Here is a 27834-nt window from a genome sequence, read left to right as displayed (position 1 = left end):
CTTCCTCACTCTATTCTCCAGGCACACTGAATCGTTTTCAGTCCTTCAAACCCCCAAGTTCCTCTAGCCACAGACCCTTACACATGATTTTCTGTCTGGAACTTACACAAATACCCCTCCTTTCATCTGCTGCTTGCCAATCTTTTATTGTTAATTCCTACAAATTCTTCAGATCTCAGCTCAATCCACACTTCCTTAGAAGCTCAGTCTAGATTAAACACTCCCCTATTACATTCTTTCAAGGCAACTGTAATCTCTCTCACCATCACCACACTTTTAACATTACATTTGTAATTATTAGCTTAAGAACTACACCTCCCACTCCACTTCAAACTCCAGGAGTGCAGGGGAACCTGTCTGGTTTTGTTTAACACTGAACCTCCAGTACTTAGCACAGTATCTAGCTCATAAAAGGTGCCCAATAAATATCTGCTGAACAAATGAATGACTGAATCCCTACAATGGGCAAGACCCTGGGCCCAGCACTTTACACTCATTAATTTGATCCTCACACCAACCTTATGAGGTCTGTGTTATTACTCCCAATTTAGATAAAGATCTTTTGGGATTCAGAGAGATTAAGGAATTTCCCCAAATCCCCAAAGTTAGAAGGCTAGTAAGGGTAGAAGCAGAACTGAAATCCGAGTCTGTCCAGCTCCGGACCCCAAATCCCATGCTTTTACCTGCTACCCTCTGTTAGGGGCTGGGTGGCAGTAGAGGATGCAAACAAGGTATACCGACTAAAAGAGACGTCCAGCCCTAAGGGGAAGATGCTGAACTCTTTCTATTTCAGCAGGTACATTTGCTAAATTCTTCCTAAAACCAGAGATGAGTAACAGATAGGTGGCTGCAGATTCTTTGTCAAGAGGCCCTGAGGTTAGTGACGCACCACAGAAGAGAAACGCCGCGGGTCTTGCGCCGGGGCTCCTCAGAGAGCAAGAAGTAAACACAAATAGGGAAACTATAAAATGAGATAGCTGGTGATGTGCGCTGTGACCGAGCTAAAAAGGCGAAACAGGTTTAGAGAAATTTCTCAGACGTAGGAGCTAAGCGCTGATGGAGAGGAAGAATTTAACAGGAGGGCCGAGAGTGTAGCACGCCCGGGGAGCAGGGAGGGCCAACCAACGCGGAGGGAGATGGCAGGGCACATCGACCCTTCCAAGCCAAGGAAAACGCCAGAACGTCACAATGGAAGTGGGGTCCTCCTGTCCTCCCAGACCCGCTACCTCCCCGGGGCTGTGTCCCACCGCCCCTGCAACGCGCGAAGCCCCTCCGGACGGTCACCTCAGCCTCACCTCCTCCAAAAGCTTCCAAAAAGTGCGCTCAACCCAACGCCGCCGAACTTCCGTTACCGGGAGCAGCGGCTCCCGCCTCCCGCGGCTCACTTCCGCCGCCCGGGAGCACGCGCATGGGGCGTACCATTAAGACAGAAGGGAGGGGGAAACTCCTGGGACGATCCCACTCACTGTGGGGGGGGCAGCCTTAGAACTCCAATTCGGGACCGCAGAGTGAGCCAGGGCAGTGTGGCCTGGGTGTGGCCACCACGGTGCCTTGACCAGTTAAGGCCTTCTTGTGTACTCTTGGGGAAAGGGTCAGTGAGAAAGGGGATGAATCTAGTGATAGCTGTAGAGGTCTTTGCATTGGAAGTGCCTGGAAGGCGCAGGAAGGTGTTCTACTCCTTGTGCCAGTGGAGGTGTAAATCCTGTAAAGGAAAAAAGGGTTGCCTGCCATTCCATTTCTATAGGGATCAAGGCTGTAGCAACTGCAGTCGTTGGCCTCAGTGTGCCTGAGGGGAGCTCAGGGTGGAGAAAAACAGGAAACATTTTGTGCTTTGGATGTAAGGATCCTTGGATAGTTAAGATGCATATCTAAGGAAAAGTTTCAATGAACCCAGATTCTTGCATCTTCCCATACATAGGAAAGCACTTAAGTCATTAACTTGAAATATCTGTTTTTTGTGATCAGTAATCTTGATCTTTGATTACATGGATCTCCCCCCCACAAAAAAAAACCCCGAAAACTCATATATATCCTGGCTCCTCCCTTAACTCTTCAGAGCAGGTCCTCAAAGCTATCTCAGAGGCTATCTCCTGGGCTATAGTCCTCAGTAAGGTACCTGGATAAAACTTAACTCACAACTTTTAGGTTATGCACTTTTCTTTCAGTCGACAGCCCTAAAATGTAAGCCTCATGTGGCCAGGAGGCTTATTGCATACAAAATCTCAGCATTTAGCACAAAGCCTGGCAAAGCAGTAAATGCTCAGTAAATATTTCTTAAATGAACAACTGATAGTAGAGCAAAGAGAAATGGAGGAGAGGTTCAAGAACCTATACTACGTTGAACGGGCAGCTTGTGCAAAGGGCCTGACAGCAACAAGCAATCCAGCGTCTGGCTGGTTCGGGAGGTGCAGGTGCTTCGGGTGGGGGTGGGAAAGCAGGGGCTTGTTAATCTTTTTCACATCAGGAGCAAGTGGGGAACAGCTGAAGTGGAAGGGCGTGATTGTATTCACTTTGTAGAACAATATTTCTGGCAGGTGAGTGCTGCAGAGGTTATTTAAAAGAGATGGTGGGGATTTCCCTTGTGGCGCAGTGGTTAAGAATCCGCCTGGCAATGCAGGGGACACGGGTTCGATCCCTGGTGCAGGAAGATCCCACATGCTGCGGGGCAACTCAACTCATGCACCACAGCTACTGAGCCTGCGCTCTAGAGCCTGCAATCCACAACTACTGAAGCCCGTGTGCCCTAAGAGCCCCATGCCACAACTATTGAGCCCGTGTGCTGCAACTACTGAAGCCCACGCACCTAGAGCCTGTGCTCCACAATAAGAGAAGCCCCCACAACAAAGAGTAGCCCCCGCTCGCTGCAACTAGAGAAAGCCCATGCACAGCAATGAAGACCCAATGCAGCCAAAAAAAAAAAAAAAAAAAGATGATGGAGGTGAGGAAAGTTGAAGGCAAGACCCCTTAGGAGGCTCTAAGTTGTCCTGGACATAGGTGGTGGTGGCCCAACCTTGGGGAGAGGTGGGAGGGGTTTGAGGAATATTCAGGTTTGAGTGACTGGGTGCACCCTGGTGATACTGCCAGTTGACTGACACACAGGGAAGGATGAAAGTTTGAGTTGATGAAGCCTTCAGATTTGGACTTGCCAAATGTGAGACCATGGGATGGCATGTGAAGGAATGCTAAGATCAGGGGGCATTCAGTCTGGAGTCTGTCTCCCAGTTCCCAGGGGTAGGATGGATCTATTTGGCCAGTTCTGGAAGAAACATAGCTGCTGGAAGAGAATGATGCCTCTCAGGTGCCTAGGTCTGCTACTTGTTTATGACGCTTCTTTTTTTTAAAAATAAATATATTTATTTATTTTGGCTTGTGCTGGGTCTTTGTTGCTGCACACAGGCCCCTCCAGCTGCAGCAAGTGGAGGCCACACCTCGCTGCAGCGTGCAGGCCTCTCACTGCGGTGGCCTACCCCGTTGCAGAGCACGGACTCTAGGCAGGCGGGCCTCAGCAGCTGTGGCATGCAGGCTCAGTAGTTGTGGCTCACAGGCTCTAGAGCACAGTCTCAGTAGTTGTGGCACACGGGCCCAGCTGCTCCACGGCATGAGGGATCCTCCCAGACCAGGGCTCAAACCCGCGTTCCCTGCACTGGCAGGCAGACTCCCAACCACTGTGCCACCAGGGAAGCCTATGACACTACTTAAGTACTTTTTACTTCTACCACGTTTCTGGCCCAATATTAAGCTGTGATATTTGGCTAAAACACAGCAGCGGGGTTGGAAGATTATTCCTGAGAGGAATCCTTTAGCTTGCCAAGGAATCAGATGACTTTACCTCATCTTCTCCCCACAAAACCACCCTTCCAGGCTGCTTCTGGGACTGAGCCAGGCAGCCATGAATTTGTGTAGCTCAAAAGGGCTCATTTGCCTTTTTGAACTTCCATTTTTGCATCCCAGGTGCACTTATTGCATTGCCTGTGTGAGCATCTACCCACTGGCGTTGACAATTGCGGCAGGGGGTCTTGCCTCCCCTTGTTGCATGAATGTGTCATCTGTATTTTCCATTAGTGCTAATGGGTGTTACATATGCAAAGGAAGAGAACAGACTTAGATTCATAACAATGTTTTTCACCCTGGTGCAAGCTTCCTTACTAAGCAGCAAATCTTACCAATCTGCTTCAACTGACTAGACTCCATACACTGGTCAGCTAGTGATACACTGATTCTAGAAAACACAGCCAGTTAAAAACAGGTTTACAACACTGGAATCAAATGTTCTTCAGACCTTGTCAGTAGCTCATGTTTGGATAATAATATTATAGCTACTGGTATTTGCAGGAGTCCAGAGAAAAGTACAAATGGAGGCCCCCTATCATTCCCCACTCCATCCTGCAGTGTGAGGGGCTTCATATGCCTGCATGTGGACACCCAGCCTGAAAATCCACACCATGTCTCTCCTCTAAAGCTGCCCTTGGCTACCCTTGACAATGCTGTGCACACTAGCAGGTCCACTCTGGGGAGGGTGGACTTAGGAAGGAGCCTGTATAGGCCGAGGAACTGAGCTTGGGGTTGTTTGGGAAGGTACCCCAAGCATGGTCTAAAGGAGGGCACGTGGGCTTCAGTGCGTTCACACTCCAAGTTTCTTGGACTCCTCATCATCTAGGAAGGGAGCTATTGAGGCACCCACCCTGTCCAAGCACTCCAGTTACCTGGGTTTAAGGGCAGCATTGCTTGAGAGAATAATCAAGGTAGCATGTATAAGGAGACTAGTGTTTAGGAGCACTTAATAGTGTAGTTCTGGTGATCCGTGTTGATGTTACTATTGCAAAAAGATTACAAGTCACTGAAGTTTCAGATGTTTAGTATCTTTTACCAATAAAGTATTTTTTGAATTAAAAAAAATAGTTTCAGCTCCCTCCGGCAATCCCACTTCAGAGTGTGTATACAAAAGAATTGAAATCAGGATCTTAATCAGATATCTGTACACCCATATTCAGGGAAGCATTATTCATAATAGTGAAAAGGTGGAGACAACCCAAACATCCATGGGCAGACGAACGGATAAACAGAATGTGGTGTATCCATACAGTGGAATACTATTCAGCCTTAAAAAGGAATGAAATCCCTTCACGTGCTACAACACAGATGATACCGAAGGACATTATGTTAAGTGAAATAAGCCAGTCACAAAAAGACAAATACTGTATGATTCCACTCACATGAGGTATCTAAAGGATTCAAACTCCAAGAAACAAAAAGTAGAATGGTGGTTGCCAGGGGCTGGGGAGAAGGTGAATTGGGGAGCTCTTGTTTAATAGGTATAGAGTTTCAGTTTTGTAAGATGAAAAAGTTCTGGATATCTGTTTCTCAACGATGTGAATGTACTTAACGCTACTGAAGTGTATACTTAGAAATGATTAAGATTAAAAAAAAGATCCTACTACGTGGGCAGGTCACAGGATTGTTAAGAAGAACCATCTGACTCCATCCTGAAGAAATTCCGACTTAGTAGGGTTTAAGGTAGAGGTTTAACAGCTCACCATTTGTAATCCCAGGGTCTGGAAAAGTGGCACACAGTGGGTGCTTCAGATATTTGTTAAATGGGTGCAAAATTATGAACACATCCTTAGAAAAATAGGTTTTTAAATTATTTCAATGAAATGTTAAATTTCAAAATGAAAATTTTGACTTAAAACTACATTACTGCTTTTGAAACTTCCTGTGAATCGGCAGTCATTTGAAGATTAAAAGTTCAAAACAACAAAAATAACAACAAACAAACAAACAAAAAGTTTAGTTCCATTACCCTGCTCCATCTCTTGTTTCTCAGAGGCCTGCCTGGAAGACAGGAAGAGGACTTGGGAAAGGGGAAGCAGGGTGGAAAGTAATCCTTAAAAACTGGCCCCTTGGGGACTTCGCTGGTGGCGCTGTGGTTAAGAATCCACCTGCCAATGCAGGGGACATGGGTTCAATCCCTTGTCAGCAAAGATCCCACATGCCGCAGAGCAACTAAGCCCTTGTGCCACAACTACTGAGCCTGCAGACCACAACTACTGAGCCCGCATGCCACAACTACTGAGCCCATGCACCACAACTACTGAAGCCTGTGCGCCTAGAGCCCATGCTCTGCAATGAGAAGCCGCCTCAATGTGAAGCACGCGCTCGGCAATGAAGAGTAGCTCCCGCTCACCACAACTAGAGAAAGCCCATGCGCAGCAACGAAGACCCAAAGCAGCCAAAAAAACCCCCAAAAAAACTGGTCCCTTAAAACTGGTGATATTTGATTCAGGTTTATGGACTATTCATATTATAACAATGTTCATTTCCTCATTTGGACATTCATACTGTGGTTAATTAAGAGAATGTTTTGTTTTTAGGAAATACATCCTGAAGTATTTAGGAGAAGAGGGGCATCATGTCTGCAACTTACACTAAAATGGTTTAGAAAAAAAATATGGTATGTATATATTGACAGAGAATTGTAAAGCAAATGTGATAAAATGTTAACTTCTAGGTGAAGGGCATATGGGAAGTTTTTGTACTATTTTTGTGACCTGTAATTCTGAAATTATGACAAAATAAAAAAGTTTTTTGAAAAAATCAGGCCAGTTGTGAACCTAGTGATCTGCTCTGGCTTGTAAATAATCAGCAAACTTTGAGCAGCCATCTCTGCCCCTTTGATGACGACAGGTAGATGCCTCTTCTTCATCTTCCACTTCACGTGACCCTCTTCTGTTGTCACCCTAGATGGCTGCAAAACTGAGGTGGATCCTCCATCCTACATGAGGCCTCTTGGTGCTTCTCTTCCCATCTCCCTGACTTCCTCATCTATGTCACCTCAGCCACTTACTCTCCTGGACACAGCCTGAGCAGAATCACTACTCAGACAGCAGCTTCCTCTTAGTCCAGTTTCAATGCTCAATTATTCCCACTTAACTATTCTCTAATTTTTGCTGTCCCTCACTCCTCCTTCATCTTGAATTCAACTTGCCCCCTTGTCTGTCCTTCCATCCCACCCATCTGGCAAATCCTAACCCTGTATGAGGCCAGCCATATTCTTTGTTGTGGCTATATCTGGATTGCTTGGGTTGTGCTGGAGGCTTCACGTGACTGTGTTCATGGGGACCCTAAAAGGCATTGTAGAAAACTCTAAAGATAGAGTTACCATATTATCCAGCAATCCCATTCCTGGGCATACATCTGAACAAAACTATACTTCAAAAAGGTACATGGGGTGTGCCTTCAAGACGGTGGAGGAGTAAGATGTGGAGATCACCTTCCTCCCTACAAATACATCAAAACTACATCAACATGTGGAACAACTCCCACAGAATACCTACTGAACGCTGGCAAAAGACCTCAGACTTCCTAAAAGATGCCCTCAGGCGACCTACACGCAGAGGCGGGGCCAAATCCAAAGCTGAACCCCAGGAGCTGTGCGAACAAAGAAGAGGAAGGGAAATTTCTCCATGGAGCCTCAGGAGCAGCAGATTAAATCTCTACAATCAACTTGATGTACCTGCATCTGTAGAATACCTGAATAGAAAACGAATCATCCCAAAATTGAGGTGGTGGACTTTGGGAGCAACTGTAGACTTGGGGTTTTCTTTCTGCATTTAATTTATTTCTGGTTTTATATTTATCTTAGTTTAATATTTAGAGTTATTACCATTGGTAGATTTGTTTATTGATTTGGTTGCTCTCTTTTTTAATTTTATATACATATATTTTTCCTTTTTCTCTTTTTGTGAGTGTGTATGTGTATGCTTCTTTGTGTGATTTTGTCTGTATAGCTTTGCTTTTGCCATTTGTCCTAGGGTTCTGACTGTCCATTTTTGTTTGTTTGTTTTTTGTATAGTTTTTAGCACTTGTTATCACTGGTGGATTTGTTTTTGGTTTGGTTGGTCTCTTCTTTCTTTCTCTCTTTTTTTATTACTTTTTATTTTTAATAATTTTTTTCTATTTTAATAACTTTATTTTATTTATTTATTTTTCTTTCTTTCTTTCTTTCTTTTTCTCCCTTTTCTTCTGAGCCATGTGGCTGACAGGGTCTTGGTGCTCTGGCTGGGTGTCAGGCCTGAGCCTCTGAGATGGGAGAACCGAGTTCAGGACATTGGTCCACCAGAGACCTCCCAGCCCCACATAATATCAAATGGCGAAAGCTCTTTCAGGGATCTCCATCTCAATGCTAAGATCCAGCTCCACTCAACGACCAGCAAGCTACAGTGCTGGACACCCTATGCCAAACAACTAGCAAGACAGGAACACAAACCCACCCATTAGCAGAGAGGCTGCCTAAAATCATAATAAGTTCACAGACACGCCAAAACACACCACTGGCCATGGTCCTGCCCAACAGAAAGACAAGATCAAGCCTCATGCACCAGAACACAGGCACCAGGTCCCTCCACCAGGAAGCCTACAAAACCCACTGAACCAACCTTACTCACTGGGGACAGACACCAAAAGCAACAAGACCTACGAACATGCAGCCTGCAAAATGGAGACCCCAAACACAGTAAGTTAAGCAAAATGAGAAGACAAATACACACACAGCAGATGAAGGAGCAAGGTAAAAACCCACCAGACCAAACAAATGAAGAGGAAATAGGCAGTCTACCTGAGAAAGAATTCAGAGTAATGATAGTAAAGATGACCCCAAATCTTGGAAATAGAATGGAGAAAATACAAGAAACATTTAACAAGGACCTAGAAAAACTAAAGAGCAAACAAACAATGATGAACAACACAATAAATGAAGTTAAAAATTCTCTAGAAGGAATCAATAGCAGAATGACTGAGGCAGAAGAATAGATAAGTGACTTGGAAGATAAAATAGTGGAAATAACTACCACAGAGCAGAAAAAGAAAAAAGAATGAAAAGAATTGAGGACAGTCTCAGAGACCTCTGGGACAACATTAAACGCACCAACATTCGAATTATAGGGGTCCCAGAAGAAGAAGAGAAAAAAAAAGGGGGGGCTGAGAAAATATTTGAAGAGACTATAGTTGAAAACTTCCCTAATATGGGTAAGGAAATAGTCAATCAAGTCCAGGAAGTGCAGAGAGTCCCATACAGGATAAATCCAAGGAGAAACACACCAAGACACATATTAATCAAACGATCAAAAATTAAATACAAAGAAAAAATATTAAAAGCAGCAAGGGAAAAGCAACAAATAGCATACAAGGGAATCCCCACAAGGTTAACAGCTGATCTTTCAGCAGAAACTCTGCAAGCCAGAAGGGAGTGGAGGGCATATTTAAGGTGATGAAAGGGAAAAACCTACAACCAAGATTACTCTACCCAGCAAGGATCTCATTCAGATTCAACAGAGAAATTAAAACCTTTACAGAGAAGCAAAAGCTAAGAGAATTCAGCACCACCAAACCCAGCTCTACAACAAATGCTAAAGGAATAATAATAATAAATAAATAATAATAAATGCTAGGCAGGAAACACAAGAGAAGGAAAAGGCTTACAATAACAAACCCAAAACAATTAAGAAAATGGTCATAGGAACATACATATTGATAACTACCTTAAATGTAAATGGATTAAATGCTCCAACCAAAAGACATAGACTGGCTGAATGGATACAAAAATAAGACCCATACATATACTGTCTACAAGAGACCCACTTCAGACCTAGCAAGACATACAGACTGAAAATGAGGGGATGGAAAAAGATATTCCATGCAAATAGAAATAGCTGGAGTAGCAATTCTCATATCAGACAAAATAGACTTAAAAAAAAAAAGACTATTACAAGAGACAAAGAAGGACACTACATAATGATCAAGGGATCAATCCAAGAAGAAGATATAATAATTGTAAATATATATGCACCCAACATAGGAGCACCTCAGTACATAAAGCAAATGGCTAAGAGCCATAAAAGGGGAAATTGACAGTAACACAATAATAGTAGGGGACTTTAACACCCCATTTTCACCAATGGACAGATCATCCAAAATGAAAATAAATAAGGAAACACAAGCTTTAAATGATACATTAAACAAGATGGACTTAATTGATATTTATGGGACATTCCATCCAAAAACAGCAGATTACACTTCTCAAATGCTCATGGACCATTCTCCAGGATAGATCATATCTTGGGTCACAAATCAAGCCTTGGTAAATTTAAGAAGTATGAAATTGTATCAAGTATCTTTTCCGACCACAACACTATGAGACTAATATCAATTACAGGAAAAAATCTGTAAAAAATAGAAACACATGGAGGCTAAACAATACACTACTAAATAACCAAGAGATCAATGAAGAAATCAAAGAGGAAATCAAAAAATACCTGGAAACAAATGACAACGAAAACATGACGACCCAAAACCTATGGGACGCAGCAAAAGCAGTTCTAAGAGGGAAGTTTACAGCAATACAATCCTGCCTCAGGAAACAAGAAACATCTCAAATAAAAAACCTAACCTTACACCAAAAGCAATTAGAGAAAGAGAACAAAAAAACCCCCAAAGTTAGCAGAAGGAAAGAAATCATAAAGATCAGATCAGAAATAAATGAAGGAAATGATAGCAAAAATCAATAAAACTAAAAGCTGGTTCTTTGAAAAGATAAACAAAATTGATAAACCGTTAGCCAGACTCATCAAGAAAAAAAGGGAGAAGACTCAAATCAAGAGCATTAGAAATGAAAAGGGAGAAGTAACAACTGGCACTGCAGAAATACAAAGGATCATGAGAGATTACTACAAGCAACTATATGCCAATAAAATGGACAGCTTGGAAGAAATGGACAAATTCTGAGAAAAGCACAACCTTCTGAGACTGAACCAGGAAGAAATAGAAAATATAAACAGACCAATCACAAGCACTGAAATTGAAACTGTGATTTAAAATCTTCCAACAAACAAAAGCCCAGGATGAGATGGCTTCACAGGCAAATTCTATCAAACATTTAGAGAAGACCTAACACCTATCCTTCTCAAACTCTTCCAAAACATAGCAGAGAGAGGAACACTCCCAAACTCATTCTACGAGGCTACCATCACCCTGATACCAAAACCAGACAAAGATGCCACAAAAAGAGAAAACTACAGGCCAATGTCACCGATGAACATAGATGCAAAAATCCTCAACAAAATACTAGCAAACCGAATCCAACAGCACACTAAAAGGATCATACAACATGATCAAGTGAGGTTTATCCTAGGAATGCAAGGATTCTTCAATATACACAAATCAATCAATGTGATACATCATATTAACAAATTGAAGGAGAAAAACCGTATGATCATCTCAATAGATGCAGAAAAGCTTTTGACAAAATTCAACACCCGTTTATGACAAAAATTCTCCAGAAAGTAGGCACAGAGGGAATTTACCTCAACATAATAAAGGCCATATATGACAAACCCACAGCTAACATCACTCTCAATGGTGAAAAACTGAAACCATTTCCACTAAGGTCAGGAACAATACAAGGTTGCTCACTCTCACCACTATTATTCAACATAGTTTTGGAAGTTTTAGCCACAGCAATCAGAGAAGAAAAAGAAATAAAAGGAATCCAAATTGGAAAATAAGAGGTAAAACTGTCACTGTTTGCAGATGACATGATACTATACACAGAGAATCCTAAAGATGCTACCAGAAAACTACTAGAGCTAATCAATGAATTTGGTAAAGTAGCAGGGTACAAAATAATGCACAGAAATCTCTTGCATTCCTATAGACTAATGATGAAAAATCTGAAAGAGAAATTAAGGAAACACTCCCATTTACCATTGCAACAAAAAGAATAGAACACCTAGGAATAAACCTACCTAAGGAGACAAAAGACCTGTATGCAGAAAACTATAAGACACTGATGAAAGAAATTAAAGATGATACAAATAGATGGAGAGATATACCATGTTCTTGGATTGGAAAAATCAACATATGAAAATGACTACACTACCCAAAGTAATCTACAGATTCAATGCAATCCCTATCAAACTACCAATGGCATTTTTTCACAGAAGTAGAACAAAAAATTTCACAATTTGTATGGAAACACAAAAGACCCTGAAAAGCCAAAGTAATCTTGAGAAAGAAAAACAGAGCTGGAGGAATCAGGCTCCCTGACTTCAGACTATACTACAAAGCTACAGTAATCAAGGCAGTATGGTACTAGGACAAAAACAGAAATATAGATCAATGAAACAGGATAGAAAGCCCAGAGGTAAACTCACACATATATGGTCACCTTATCTTTGATAAAGGAGGCAAGAATATACAAAGGAGAAAAGACAGCCTCTTCAATAAGTGGTGCTTGGAAAACTGGACAGCTACATGTAAAAGAATGAAATTAGAACACTTCCTAACACCACACACAAAAATAAACTCAAAATGGACTAAAGACCTAAATGTAAGGCCATACACTATAAAACTCTTAGAGGAAAACATAGGAAGAACACTCTTTGACATAAATCACAACAACGTCTTTTTTGATCCACCTCCAAGAGTAATGTAAATGAAAACAAAAATAAACAAATGGGACCTTTCCTTTGCACAGCAAAGGAAAACATAAACAAGACAAAAAGGCAACCCTCAGAATGGGAGAAAATATTTGCAAATGAAGCAACTGACAAAGGATTAATCTCCAAAATATACAAGCAGCTCCTGCAACTCAATATCAAAAAAACAAACAACCCAATCCAAAAATGGGCAGAAGACCTAAATAGACATTTCTCCAAAGAAGATATACAGATAGCCAACAAACACATGAAAGGATGCTCAACATCACTAATCATTAGAGAAATGCAAATCAAAACTACAATGAGGTATCAGCTCACACTGGTCAGAATGGCCATCATCAAAAAATCTACAAACAATAAATGCTGGAGAGGGTGTGGAGAAAATGGAACCCTCTTGCACTGTTGGGGTGAATGTAAATTGATACAGCCACTATGGAGAACAGTATGGAAGTTCCTCAAAAAACTACAAATAGAGCTAGCATATGACCCAGCAATCCCACTACTGGGCATATACCCTGAGAAAACCATAATTCAAAAAGAGTCATGTACCACAATGTTCATTGCAGCTCTATTTACAATAGCCAGGACATAGAAGCAACCTAATTGTCCATTGACAGAGGAATGGATAAAGAAGATGTGGCACATATATACAAAGAAATATTACTCAGCCGTAAAAAGAAACGAAACTGAGTTATTTGTAGTGAGGTGGATGGACCTAGAGACTGTCATACAGAGTGAAGTAAGTCAGAAAGAGAAAAACAAATACCGTATGCTAACACATGTATATGGAATCTAAAAAAAAACAGGTTCTGAAGAACCTAGGGGCAGGACAGGAATAAAGATGCAGACATAGAGAACGGACTTGAGGACATGGGGAGGTGGAAGGTTAAGCTGGGACGAAGTGAGAGAGTGGCATGGACATATATACACTACCAAATGTAAAATAAATAGCTAGTGGGAAGCAGCCGCTGTGTCCTCCCCTAGCACAGGGAGGTCAGCTCTGTGCTTTTTGTCCCCCTAGAGGGATGGGATAGGGAGGGTGGGAGGGATACACAGAGGGAGGAGATATGGGGATGTATGTATATGTATAGCTGATTCACTTTGTTATACAGCAGAAACTAACACACCATTGTAAAACAGTTATACTCCAATAAAGATGTTAAAAAAAAAAAAGATACATGCACCCCAATGTTCACTGCAGCACTATTTACAATAGCCAAGACATGGAAGCAACCTAAATGTCCATCGACAGATGAATGGATAAAGAAAATATGGTGTATATATATATATATATATATATATGTATATATATATATACACACACACACACACACAGTGGAATATTACCCAGGCATTAAAAAAAGAATGAAATAATTTCATTTGCAGCAACGTGGATGGACCTAGAGATTATCATAGTAAGTGAAGTAAGCCAGACAGAGAAAGACAAATATCATATGATACCACTCATATGTGGCATCTAAAAAAAAAAAAAAGACACAAATGAACTTATTTACAAAACAGAAATAGATCCATAGACATAGAAAACAAACTTATGCTTACCAAAGGGGAAAGATGCAGGAGGGATAAATTAGGAGTTTGGAATTAACATATACTCACTGTTATATATAAAATAGATAACCAACAGGGACCTACTGTATAGCACAGGGACCTATACTCAGTATTTTGTAATAACCTATAAGGGAAAAGAATCTGAAAAATAATACATATATTATATATATATATTATATATAATATATAGATATATATAACTGAATCCCTGTGCTATACACCTGAAACTAATACAACATAGTAAATCTACTATACTTCAGTTTGAAAAGAAGAAGTCATTGTAATCAATCTCAAGCCTTCAACACAGCCAATCTTCCCTAGTAAGTTTAACCTTTTTTTTCTTCATGAGAATTATTTCAAACTTTCTTATATCCTCCTTTCCTCACAGCAGGTGAGCTTAACTTTACACCAAACCTTTAAACTCACTGTCATCCGCACAAATTCTTCTCTTTAGCTTTCTGTAGCAATGGGAGAGTGTTTGACCAACCCAGCCAAGGCTGGTACTTCTGCTGGAGCAATGACTCCCTCTCTGTTCCATCTTCTCACCAAGAACCTTACTTACTATCACTTACCCCTCTCTGACCTTAGTCTTTAACCTCTCCCTTTCTACGGCTTCCTTCCTATAAACACTGCCATAAAAATATACCATAGACTGGATGGTTTAAACAAGAGACACTTATTTTCTCACAGTTCTGGAGGCTGGAAGCACAAGATGTTGTAGTTTTCTTATGACAGGGCCGAAAGTAAGCTCATCACATGAGATGAATTGTGCCAAAACACAGCAGTAGAGGGCTGCCGCTCACTCAGGCAAAACAGCGCCGTCTGTCCTGCTGTGGTAGCTTTTATTTAGGCATTATCTATGTTTACATCTTAAGACTTGTTTTCTTAACATTCCAGAAATGCCAAAGCAGCAACATATGCTTTTATTGATTATACAAGCAACAATGGGCTTTCTTGAAGACATGCTGTGCTTCATCCTTGAGCTCACAAGCAACACAAGGACATCTCCCTGTGTTCCCAACATTCTGATTATACTAAAGTAGCACAAGGACATTTCCTTGTGTTCCCATCATTCTGATTATACTGAGATCATTTCATGGATCAGCGCCCAAAGTATCCAGGACTGCCAGCACTTCTGGCTTACTCGCCAGCCCTCGGTCTGCCAAGGGGTTCTGGCTTATTCGCTAGCCCTCGGTCTGCCGAGGGGTTCATGGGTCACATCTCCTTTCCATGTCCTCAGTTATTCCACTACATTTCACTACACAAGATCAGGTGACTAGCATGGTCAAGACCCTCTTCCAAGCTTGCAGATTGCCAGATTTCTCATTGTGTGCTCATGAGGCCTTTCTCCATGTGTTCATGTGGAGAGAGAGAGAGAGCTCTGGTGTCTCTTCCTCTTCTAATAATGGCACTAATTCCATCATGAGGACCCCACCCTCATGACCTTATCTAAATCTAGTCACCTTCCAGAAGACCCACCTCCTAATACCAATACATTGGTGGTTAGGGCTTCAACATAAGAATCTGGTGGGAGACACAAACATTCAGTCCATAGCAAACACTTACATCTTTTTCTTAGTGGTGGGGAGCTAAAGCCAACTTCCCATCTGAAAGCACCAACCGTTTTTTCCTCATATTGTTAAACCTACTTAGTTAGAAAATATTCTTTCAACAAGCATACAGATTGATTTTATTGTTCTACTCCTCATTACTTTAATCTCTGACACCTCTCACTCCCCCACTGCCACAGGGCAGACTCTTTTTCATGGAATGAGCATGGCTCCCGGAGGAACTGGAGCTTTTTAGAGCACAAGGTGGCTGCCAGCCCTGTGGGTCAGCCCATGCTAGTCGGGGCACTCAATACCATTGGGTAATTTTAAGGAAGGTGCAGAATGTTCCTCGACTTGGGTTTTCCCATCTCTCAAAGGAGGGGTTGAGGCCCAGGCACCCCTTGGGGTCCTCCCTGGCCCAGGAGTATTAGTACTGGCCAAGAGGGAATGGCAATGACCAGACTCTTGCCCCCTGAAGCTGCTCCCAGGAAGGTGAGGTGATGTCACCTTCCCCAGCAGCCAGGGGGCAGGTGTGACTTCTCTGGGCAGTCACACCTGTGTCGCTCTCGCTTCTGGAGAAGGAGGCAGCCTTGTGCATTGAATAATGACAGGGCTTTAGAGAGACCAGGACTTGACTCTTTACCAGCTGTGTGGCTTTGGGCAGGTCTCCTTACCTCTCTGACTCTGAGTTCCCTATTCTGTGGAAAGGGGGAATTTACTCTCTACTTCACATCTGAAAGGACTGGATGAGATAACACTGGTAAGGCTCTTGCCATTGTACAGAATGGGGGGCACAGCAAATGCAAGCCCCCTCCCTCCCTCCCTCCAGCCTGGCAGAGAGAGCCAGGGAGCCCACAGAGTCCGCCAATGTGGCCAGCACAGGTGTCTGGGCCAATGAGGGCAGCATCTCTGCTCACACACTGGTACTATTGTTCCAGCCAGAGAGACTGGACATGAACGTGACTCTTGGGAGGGGGGAAGGGCAGGGCAGAGGCAGAGAAAAGCTGTGAGCAGAGGAATGTCATAGAAAGCTCTGCTCTTTAAACAGGGCCTCGCAGCCTGCCAGCATCCTGAAAATCTCTGGGAACAGTAGCTCACTTCCGTCGGGGCTATGCCATCAACTCGAAAGTGTTCTTGGTGCACAGGAGCGTTCTTTTTTGTGCTAGAGTCCATCACCCAGCTTGACAAAGCCTCTTCTGTGGCCTCCATAGTTCCTTCCTGTGGGGAGCCTGAGCCCTCACCTCCACCTCCATTATCTCCCATGAGCCTCACACTCTGTGAAATACCTGGGAAAAAAATCCAACAACCCACTTACATCAGTTTGCTAAAGCTGCTGTAACAAGGTACTACAGACTGAGTGGCTTAAACAACAGAAATTCATTTTCTCACAATTCTGAAGGCTAGAAGTCCAAGGTAAAAGTGTCTGCAGGGCTGCTTTCTTCTGAGACTCCTCTGCTTGGCTTGTAGACGGTGCCTTCTTCCTGTGTCTTCACATCGTCTTCCCTCTGTAACTGTCTGTGTCCAAATTCCCTCTTCATATAAGGATACCAGTCATATTGGATTAGGGCCCACCCTGATGACCTCATTTTACCTTAATTACCTCTTGAAGACCCTATCTCCAAATACAGTCACATTCTGGGACTTGCCTGGCGGTCCAGTGGTTAAGACTCCATGCTTCCACTGCAGGGGGCTCAGGTTCGATCCCTGGTCAGGGAAATAAGATCCCCATTTGCCATGCGGTGAGGCCAAAAAAAAAAAAAAAAACGAAAACAAAAGCAAACAACAACAAACAACAAAATACAGTCCCATTCTGAGATGCTGGGAGATAGGACTTCCTCTAATTATTCCCACTTCTCAGAGGAGGAAACTGAGTCACTGAGTGGTGAAGTCACGTCTCACAGCTAGAAGGTGGCGGAGTTAGGATATAAAAGTGGGCAGTCTGGTGCCCAAGCAGGCTCCTATCACTGCACGCCACAGCCTAAAAGTGGGTCAGCCTGTCTTGTCCTTTCCACACTCAATCTTAACCAGCTACATTTCCCAGCTGGCCTCACTCACTGCCCGACCACGCCAGGCCCTGCTGGGCTTGGGGAGAGGGTGACAGGCCAGGATTCTCCACAGCTGCCATTTCATCTACAATCACATTTAAAATTTCCCTCCATCTTGAGCATGTCTTACCCAGGGGTGTGCTTTCTCAGACCTCCCTGCGATGAGAGAGAAGACGGGGAGAAGCATATGGGGCTGGCCCAGATCCCATCCCCACAGCCCGGCTTCCACATGGCTGAGCAGGAACTCTGGAGCAGACGCACACAAAGGAGGGCTTTGAGGTGGCTCCAGCCAGGCCCAGGCTGATCCCCTCTCTCCCCCTGGTGCGTCACTTGCCCCAATCTGGGCCTCCCTGTGAGCCTGATTTAACGGGAAACTGTGGGCCGTGAGAAGTTCCTTGTGACACGCTAATTCCAACCTGCTGACTGGACCACGCCCCCAGAGGAGGAAACCTCCAGGCCCTGGAGGACACAGGCACCAGGTGTCCCAAGGAGGAGCCGCTGACTTGGCAGGTAAGTCAGTAGCAGGGGCCTGGCTGGGCCAGGAAGCCCAGGACTAGGGTGAGGCGTCAGTGGTGGGGAGATCACATCTCAGGCTGCTCAAAAACCGAAACCACTAGCCATTTTTCAGGTTGAGCCAGACCAACCTGATGGCAGACTTAGCAAATAACAATATAGGACACCCAGTTACATGTGAATTTCAGATGAACAACAAATACTTTTTTAGTATAAGTATGTCCCAAATTTGTATGGCACATACTTAAACACTTCAAAAAAACTTTTGCTCGTCTGAAACTCACATGTAATTGGGCATTCTGCATTTTAACTGGCAACCCTAGACGGCAGGGAACACCCTCGACACGGAGTGAGGGGTGGGTATATTTTCTTGTATACAGCTCATAAATCAATATTTAAAAAATCAGAGTTAGTAGATTGGGCATATTTTAAAAAGAGTTGCTGTACTGACTTTAACCCTCCATTTCTAAGATCTAGGATCTTGTCCTGATGAGCTGCCTAACTGGCTGCGGGTGTCTAGCCACTGTCTCTCCTGTCTGAGCCCCTTGCTCAGGGAGTTCTATCAGCCTCTCCCTTTCTGTTCCAGCAAAATCCAAGGGAGAGCACAGTCGTATTTCAGTCTGTCTTGTATCTATGCCTGCATATTTGGAAGTCTACCTGCTAGAAAGCTGACTTAGATTTTATTCCTGTTGGTGGATGACAGCCCCCAGAACCTCCCTGCCCTGCTGGGTCTGTGGAGTGGGAGAGGCAGGAAATGGGAGATCCTCAGATATTCCCTGGCATCCTCTAAGTCTCTCTGTGCAAGTTGGGGTAATGATCAGTATGATGCTAAGAAAGGGAAGGGGAACTATGTTTTAGAGCAAAACACTGTGCTAGGTACCCTACAGAAATTATAGGATCTTCATTACAACTCTATTTGGTAGGTGTGGTTATTATCCCCAATTTGCAGATGAGGAAACTGAGGCTCAGAAAGGTTAAATAACCTACCGCCCTAGCTCATATGGGTGGTAAATGACAAAGCCTGATTCAAACCTGGTTCTCTCTGACCCTAAAGGGTTTTCTGTGACACCAGCTCTCCTAGGGAGTTTGCCTGGAGATGTCTTGGCTCTAGGTGTCAAGGCAAGTCTAAGTCTCAGGCAGACATAGGTTCAAGTCCCACCTCTGCTACTAATCAACAGTGAACAGATGACAGAACTGACCAATGGAAACCTGGTCAGAGGCAGGAGCAGGGTGGTGACGGGTCTGGGGACATTTAGGTAGGAGAGGGGAAAATCTGGAAATAGAAGAGTTGTCTCCAAAAATACTCAGTGGGTTGTCATGTGCACAATGAAATTGGTTATGGTGGTCAGGCACTGCTTCTGTGTTCATTATTTAATTAAATCCTCATAAACTTCCATCTCCCTTTTACAGGGGACAGCCAAGATACAGGTTAAATCACAAAGCTTGCAAATGGAAGAGAGAATTCGAACCCAGGTCTAACTTTTGCCACAACAGGCTGCCTCTTGATGCTGATGGAAAGTTCACAGCTTGGTCTTAAGTCCCGATCCCTGGCTATTGAGGGCTGTGTGACCTTGGACAAGTCACTTATTCTCCTGGGCCTGTTTCCTCCTATGTAGAATGGGAATAATAATGCTGGCTCCCAGACAATGGATTTGAAAATAGCGCATCACAAGGCACAGAACACGCACCCAGTTATGGTTATGTAACTAGCCACCACCCCTCTGGAGAGTTAATTCACTGGAACGGGGCCATCCACTAGGCTGGGAAGTTTCTGAGGTGCCCCTTTGGGCTGGAAAAGGAGGGTCACAAATGGGAGGATGGATTGCCTTATCCTGCAGTGATCATGTAACTGAGAATGGAGGCTGATCCTAGTTTTTCCTAGTTTTTCCCTGGCTGGGCCAACTCATCTTAAGAACTGAGGTTTGAGGTATTTTTGTGTGTGTTCCTTCTCAAAGGGGGGTTTCCCAAAGTGTAGCCCAAGAACCACCTTCTTCGGAGCCACCGGGGGTGCTGTTTTAAAGTATAGATGCCCGGGCCCCAGTTCAGACCTCCTGAGTCAGAATCACAGGTGCAGGGCCCAGGCATCTGCATTTCTAACAAATGCCCCACGTGATTCTGATGCACTCAAAAGTTTGAGATCCACTGTTCTGAGACAATAACACAACAGTTTCTCCATACCACTGCAGCCCTGACTTCCTCTCCTAGGAAGGAGGTTGCCTGGAGAGGCCAGGACAGAAGAAGCGGGGTCCTTCATTTTCCGAGCACTCCGAGTCTTCCAGAGGCAGCATGTCAGAGGGGGTGAGTACCCCTGTGCCCTGGGGCTCCCCTCCATCCACCTTCCCTCCTTCCCTTTCTCCCTTCCTGTTTCTCTGTCATCTGGTCTGCTCAGGGTTATGGGCATTCACCCCTACAACCTCTCTGCGGTCCCTGACCCCACCCAAAGGGAGGAAGCTCAACGGTGACCTTGGGCAAAAGCACTAGTTTAGGGTCTGAGCAGACCCATTTGACTGGCTTGCTCAGGTTGCTGGGGGTCTCTTCCTGTCTTTTCCTGACTTCTCTCTGCCCAGGCGGGCACATTCCGCATGGTCCCTGAAGAGGAACAAGAGCTCCGTGCCCAACTGGAGCGGCTTACAACCAAAGACCACGGACCTGTCTTTGGCCAGTGCAGCCAGCTGCCCCGCCACACCTTGCAGAAGGTGAGGTGGCCCCGGGGTGTGCAGAGGGACAGGGTAGAGAGGCAACAAGGGGGAATGTTGATAGCATCCTCTCTCCTGTAGAAAAGGTCCAGCACCAGCTCTCCAGGTCATTCTGGACCTAAAGGACTGGCTTGTTCTAGGGGCTATTCTGAAGGTCAGGGCCATGGCAGCAGTTGGGGTGACCAGATGTCCAGGCCAGCCTATTCCAAGACTATGGCACCAACAGTGTTCCCTGAAACCAATGCCGAGACCTAGGGCTCCTGGACCAGGGATCATCCTAGACTCAGATGTGAGGAACATTGGTTTGCAATGGTCTTGGAGAACAGGGATCCACCTGCTGCCCCCATTGGATAGGAAAAGGCCTGAGTTCTAATACCAGACCGACTTCCAACTTGCTGTGTGACCTTGAGCAAACTTCTTTCCCTCTTTGGGTCTTGCTTTCTGTACCTGTGAAAGAAAGTTGTTGAACCAGTTCGGAGTTGATCAGACTGTGCTCTGTGGAGGGTGGCAGAGCTGTGTTGGGGTTGAGCTGGACCCGGGCTCCTGGCTTCCATCTCTGCTCCCTGGGTGTCTCAAGGGAAAGGTGCTCTGAGCTCCCCCAGACCTGCCTTTCCCCCTCATGCCATCCAAGGAAAGAGCTGCCCCTGGCATGCTGAGGAGTTCTCCAGGCTCAGCCAAGGGGAGGAATAGGAGGCAGAGGACAGGCTGCCATCTGCCTGGTATCTTTGATTTTGGAAAGATCAGAAATGAGCCTGGGAGGCAGCAGAGTGAAGCGATTAAAAGTCCAACCTGAGTAAGAGTTTCAGCTTCACCCCTTTTTATCTGGGTGACCTTGGTCAAGAATACCTTGACCTCTATCAGCCTCAGTCTGCTCACCCTGAGAAATGGGGATAAGATGACAACCTTCCTGTGACGGATTGTGGCAAAGACTTAAAAACATAACGGATCTAAAGGACTTAGCAGTGTGCTAAGTCAGGGCTCCAGTAGGCTGTTGTGATTAGAAACGTTTAGCTCTCTGGCTGTCTCCTCAAACAAACCCAGGATGAAAGTTTGACTTAATTTTCTCCAAATGTAATTGGCAGTCTGAGGTGCTGCCAGTGCAGAAGCTGCCCCTGCGGACAGAGCAGCCATGGCCCCAGCTGCCGTGCCCTCTGCCCCTCAGCCGGTCTGGCACCCGGAGGAGCCTCCCGCACCCGCGCCTACCTGACTTCGTGCCTGCACCCCACCCCTGTTCCAGGCCAAGGACGAGCTGAATGAGAGGGAGGAGACCCGGGAGGAGGCGGTGCGGGAGCTGCAGGAGCTGGTGCAGGGGGAGGCAGCCTCGGGGCAGGAGCTGGCTGTGGCCGTGGCGGAGAGGGTGCAGGGAAAGGACAGCGCCTTCTTCCTGCGCTTCATCCGCGCGCGCAAATTCCACGTGGGCCGAGCCTACGAGCTGCTCAGAGGTGAGGCCTGCGCCGGATGGGTGGCCCTGGGAAGGCTACGGGGGGGTGGGGAGTGAGGGGGGAAGGGGGGAAGGTCACGAGGAGGGCGTTGACCCTCACCCGGGCACTGAGACCGACTCCTTCACTTCCCTCCCATTCCCTGTGCCATACAAGTCACTCTCTCTGAGCCTCCTTTTCCTTCCCTGTAAAATGGGTGTGTGAACTACATAGCCTTCAAGATCCCTTTCAGCTCTGACAATGAATGGATGAGTCTGGCAGGACCAGATTCCTAGAGGTCTGGCCCCGCCTCTCCACTCTCCTGAGTCTCAATGAGCAGAACTGAGTCACCCAAATTGGGGTAGTTTCCTCTCTCACCCCTGCTCTCCCCTTCCCCACCCGCCCAGCCTAGGTTTTGGCTCTGGAGCACTGCAGGGAAGGTGGGTATGAGCTTGACTCCCCTCAGGTACCCAAACCTCACGCATAGTAGAATTGAAGATGGTGCCAGCCCTGGGGGTGAGTCCCAACGACAGAACCAACCTGGCCGTGCCCACGGGATGAAGACCAGTGTCTTAAGGAAATCAAGTCCTTGGTGCTGGTGGAGGGAAGGGGTGTCTGAGCAGCCCCTATGCAGGCTGATGATTCTCCTTACTTCTTCCTTCCTTCCGCAAATGGTAATTCTCTGCTTTGCTTTGCTTTGCCAACCGCTGTTTTAGGCCAAAGGATGTGGCAGAGAACAAAGCAGACAAGAACTGCCGGCCCTCGTGGGTCTTATAGTCTAATGGTGGAAAAAATAAACCAGACAAATAAAATAAAACTATACAGAGAAAAATAAAGAAGGTGGATATAGAGGACTGAGGGGTTGAAGTTTCAGGTAAAGAGGCTAGGAAGGCTCCAGTGCAAAGAGAACTCTTAAAGAAAAACTCGAAGGAAATGAGATGCCTGGGGAAAGAGCAGTATAGCAGAGGGTACAGCAAAGACGAAGGCTAGGTGGTGGGAACGGGCCTGGAGTGTTGGAGGAGCAGCGAGGAGGTCAGTGGCTTTCCCTTGGCAAATGCCTCCCCAAACCTCCTCTGGGCCTGGTCCCTCCGGGGTTTGGTGGAAGAGACAATCGCAGATAGGCGGGGACCTGTTCAGGATGGGTCAGGGTGGGGTTAGTGGGTGGTGGGAGTGCCGCTGGAGTCAGAGAGGGCCTCTGTGTCCTGCTTTGGGTTTTATCTGGGGGTCATTTCCCCACCCCGCCACTCAGCTAACCCTGTGCCCAACTGAGAAACCTGTGCCTCTACCGTTGGGAAAGAGAAAAATACCAAATAGTAATTGTCCTTAGATTTAGGATTCCATCTTGTGTTTTTACAGTTTACTCATGGCGTCTGTACCTGGAATCTTGTTTGATTACCACAGCAATTTGGTGAGATAGGCCAATATTATCGTCTTATTTTTTGGAGAGGTAATATGGGGCACAGAAAGGTTGAGTATCCTGCTGGGTTACACATAGCATGTAGGTGGAGGAGCCAGGCAGGAGCCTGGGTCTCTGGATGCCCACCATGTGCCACCCCAGGATGGGCTGGCTCCCTGAGGGGCCTCTTCTGCTCCCCCTCTGCCAGGCTATGTGAACTTCCGGCTGCAGTACCCAGAGCTCTTTGACAGCCTGTCCCTGGAGGCTGTCCGCTGCACTGTTGAGGCTGGCTACCCTGGTGTCCTCTCCAGTCGGGACAAGTATGGCCGAGTGGTCATGCTCTTCAATATTGAGAACTGGGACTCTGAAGAAATCACCTTTGATGAGGTCAGTGGGGATTCGCCTGGCTCCCTCCCATCCCCTGGGCTGGGCTCCCTCCTCCAAACCTGGCCGCTATTGGACCCTCATTCCTGGCTCCCCAGGAGGCGAGGTTTGTGGGGGAATGGCCAGTAGCTCATGGCACCAGGCCCTTTCCCGGCAGGAGGAGAAATCCTAGGATGTGCCATGGCAGCTGGAAAACCCAGCAGCTTTGAAGGCAGGGCCCACTGGCCAGTACATTGCCAGCCCCTGGTACCCCTGCCAAGTGGGAGTGACAGCTGTGGGCCACGAGCTGGGATCAGCCCTGCCAAATGCTGAAAGCTGAGAGCGACACAGACCATATATATGTGATTTCACTTGTCAGGCCTTTAAGAGAGCTGTCCTAGCAGGGGAACTAGGGTTTATCTTGGGAGAACTTTGGCATGTGCCACCAGGCCTTAAAAAAAAAGTACAAGCTCATTTTAGAAAATGCTGCCTAGTAGTCGCAACACCATTTATTTAGAAGTCCATCGTTTTCCCCAGTGGCTTGAGATGCCATCTTTATCATATTCTGCATCTTCATATGTGTTTGGATCTATTTCTGGACTTTCTATTCTGTGCCATCGGTCTGTCTTTTCATGCTTCAATATCACACTGTTTTAATTATAGAGATGGTATAGAATGTTTAATATCTGTTGGGATTAGTTCTGTCCTTAATGCTCCTCTTTTTCAGGGCTTTTCTAGCTATTCTTGCATGTTTACCTTTCCTTATGAACTTTAGAATTAATTTATTAACCTCTAGGAGAAATGTCAGGAGACTTTTATTGGTATAACATTAATGTAAATAACAAACTTGGGGAGAATCAGCATCTTTATGAATGCAACATCCATGGCCAGTGGTACTATCCACAAAAAAGGGATGCCTTCCCTTTTACATTTTGAGCTTCCAGGAGTGTTTTAAAGTTTTCAAACCTTATGCATGTTTGTCAATAAGTTTGTCGTAAGTATTTATTTTATTGTTGCTATAGGTGGGACTTTCTCTGCCATTATATCTCCTACTTGGTTATTTTTTGTATCTATGAAGATTATTGGTTTTGTATGTTAATTTCGTATCCTGGTATTTTTACTGAATTCTTCTGTTATTTATGTTACTCATATAAATGACTCTCTCAGATTTTCTAAGAATACTATCATATTATCTGTAAATGGGGGACATTTTTTCTTTTCCTCTTCTAGTTCTTATACCCTTGATTTAAAAAAAAAAACAACTTGGATGCACTGGCCACTACTTCCAACACAGAGTTGAAGAGTGGTGGGGAAAGTGAACATGCTTATCTTGTTCCTGATCGTATTAGGGATGCCTGTAGTGTTTGCTACTGAATAAGATACTGGCTTTAGGACTGAGGCATACATACGTATGGTAAGGAAGAGACTTACAAATATTTTTTCTTGTTACATAAGTGATATCTACTCATTTTAGAAAATACCAAAAAAATCACAAATTTAAAATCATCCACAATTCTACCACCCAGAGATTTCTACCACTGACATCCTTCCAGCCTATTTTTTCTAGAAACCTAGAAACATATGAGAACGCATATGCACACAGACATACATATTTTTTCTTATAAAAATGGGATTGTATGCTACAATAATACACCATGAATGGATATCTTTCTATATCATTAGTCTTATATATCACCGTTCTAGAATACTCCATGGCATGAATACACCATAATTTCACCAGTCCCTTATTGCTGGACATTTAGTTTGTTCCACTATCATAGGGGTACAAGGATAAACACTCTGGCATCTAACCGTGGATATGACATTGAAGATTATTTTCTTGGCATACATTCACAGAGGTGGACTGTCCCAGCTCAAAGCCTGTGACAAATTACCTCTGGGAAGGGGTATACCAGTTAGCTCTCCCGTTAGGACCTTGAGTCTTAACTGTCTTTGTGGGTTGGATCTTACAGCCTGTTCACGTTGTGCCCAAGATCTTGCAGGCATACTGTTTCATCCTGGAGAAGCTACTGGAGAATGAGGAAACTCAAATTAATGGCTTTTGCATCATTGAGAACTTCAAGGGCTTTACCATGCAGCAGGCTGCTGGACTTCGGGCTTCAGATCTCAGGAAGATGGTGGACATGCTCCAGGTGAGGCCACAGAACCCTGTCCTGCAGGAGCCTCTCACGGGTGGGAAGGCTGGGAGGCTGGGCCGGGTTTCCCGGTTTATGATGCTAGCAGGGACCTGAGAAGACAGCCGCCTAGTGCCCGAAAGAGCAATGACAATCACAGCCCCAGCCACAAACACTTCGTGGTGATCAACAGTTTGCCACATGTTCACATTCATTAATTTATTAACTTCTTAAAAGCGTTCTCTCCCTGCTTCCCTGCTTCGCTTTACAAACCTGGAAATCTAGGCTCAGAGATTTGAGTGGCTTCTCAAGGTCACACAGCTATCAAGTGGCAGAGGCGGGACTTGAACCTACACCTTCTGACCTGGAATCCCATTCTCTGTCCACATAGGTCATGCTGCCTCCCTCTGGATGTGAATTTCTCCTGAGAAAGAGATATCATTAATGCTCCTGACAACTTACTCCTATATACTCATGTGTCAGAAGTCCTTTCTTAGACCTAATCTAATCTTAAATCTGCTTTGCCTTGGAAAGGAGAGATAGGAGGTGGGAGTCATGGGAGGGGACAAAGGACAATGAGGCATGACAATAGTGTACCTCTGGTCTATAATAGTTTGCAGTCTGCTCAGAAGGCAAGTGGATTTGAAAAACCTTGGTCACCTAAAAACCAAGCAAGGCTACTATTTCATTTCCTTATTCCACCTAATTACAAGGTTTTGTGCATCTGCAGGATGAGGGTTGGGTTGCGTGGCCTCTGGGGCATCCTTCCTTCAGTTTGGAGCTGCAGTGAAGCCAGGGCTCCCCAGCTGCTGGCCTGGGGATGGAACCTTCAGTGGGCTATCCTCTGGGGCAACCGAGTGATGACAACTCTGTCCTCTTGTCATGGGGAGAGGCAGTGGGAGAGTGAGTGGGAACCTCTGAGGTCATGGGGCATGTGGTGGGGTGCTGTCTGTCCCTGCAGGATTCCTTCCCAGCCCGGTTCAAAGCCATCCACTTCATCCACCAGCCATGGTACTTCACCACAACCTACAACGTGGTCAAGCCCTTCTTGAAGAGCAAATTGCTCCAGAGGGTGAGTGCGTGGCCACGCAGGGAAGGTGCCCGGTGATTGTCTGGTGTGTGAGTGAGTGAAGGGGGTTGTAGCAGGAAAGGGTTCAGGAGACAAGAGGGATGAAGGTGGAGGAGGAGGGCACCCCGCCTGAGCCCTCCTCAGGCTCTGTACCAAGGTTCCGAACCAAGTGGATCCCACAGACAGCACAACAAGGAGGACTTTTGAGAAGGCCATCACGAGGCAGAGATGGCATGTGTGCCTTTGTCCTGTCCCTCTTCTCCTCCCAGCCCTCATCCTAAGGGAACCCCCTTGCTCAGCTCTATCTCCTCTGCTTCCCTGCAGGTCTTTGTCCATGGAGAAGACCTCTCCAGCTTCTACCAGGAGTTCAACGAGGACATCCTGCCCTCCGACTTTGGGGGCACACTGCCCAAGTATGACGGCAAAGTCGTTGCTGAACAGCTCTTTGGTCCCCGGGTCCAAGCTGAGAACACAGCCTTCTGAGAACATCCCCTGCCATCTGATCTGTAGTTAGTGTCCCTGGGCCTCTCCTCAGCTGCCCTGGACCCAGAAGGCTGGGAAAAGGGCTGCCTGGGATGATTGTGGTTCC

At 45.4% G+C, this 27834-nt stretch overlaps 2 protein-coding genes across 3 annotated transcripts in view; one reads left to right on the top strand and one right to left on the bottom strand.

Annotated features, from left to right (window-relative positions):
• Positions 1-1376, bottom strand: part of FANCI (FA complementation group I) — a 76678-nt gene extending 75302 nt beyond the window's left edge. For both annotated transcript variants that reach the window (XM_082855019.1, XM_082855020.1), the window contains exon 1: positions 1296-1376. The gene's annotated coding sequence lies outside the window, so the exon portion shown is untranslated. The remainder of the gene's footprint in view (positions 1-1295) is intronic.
• RLBP1 (retinaldehyde binding protein 1) lies at positions 1137-27728 on the top strand (the record flags this gene model as incomplete). The annotated part of the gene is made up of 8 exons (XM_082850686.1): positions 1137-1508; positions 20374-20466; positions 20736-20864; positions 22102-22306; positions 23887-24065; positions 26036-26194; positions 27138-27248; positions 27570-27728. 8 exons carry the CDS (start codon positions 1137-1139, stop codon positions 27726-27728), a joined length of 1407 nt encoding a protein of 468 aa, XP_082706812.1.
• Between the last annotated feature and the right edge of the window lie 106 nt (positions 27729-27834).

The sequence above is a fragment of the Leucopleurus acutus genome (genome assembly GCF_964270905.1).
Source record: "Leucopleurus acutus genome assembly, chromosome: 1".
Classification (NCBI taxonomy): Eukaryota; Metazoa; Chordata; class Mammalia; order Artiodactyla; family Delphinidae; genus Leucopleurus; species Leucopleurus acutus.
Note: the sequence above shows the minus strand (reverse complement) of the source record. Positions and strands in the feature narration are given on the sequence as shown.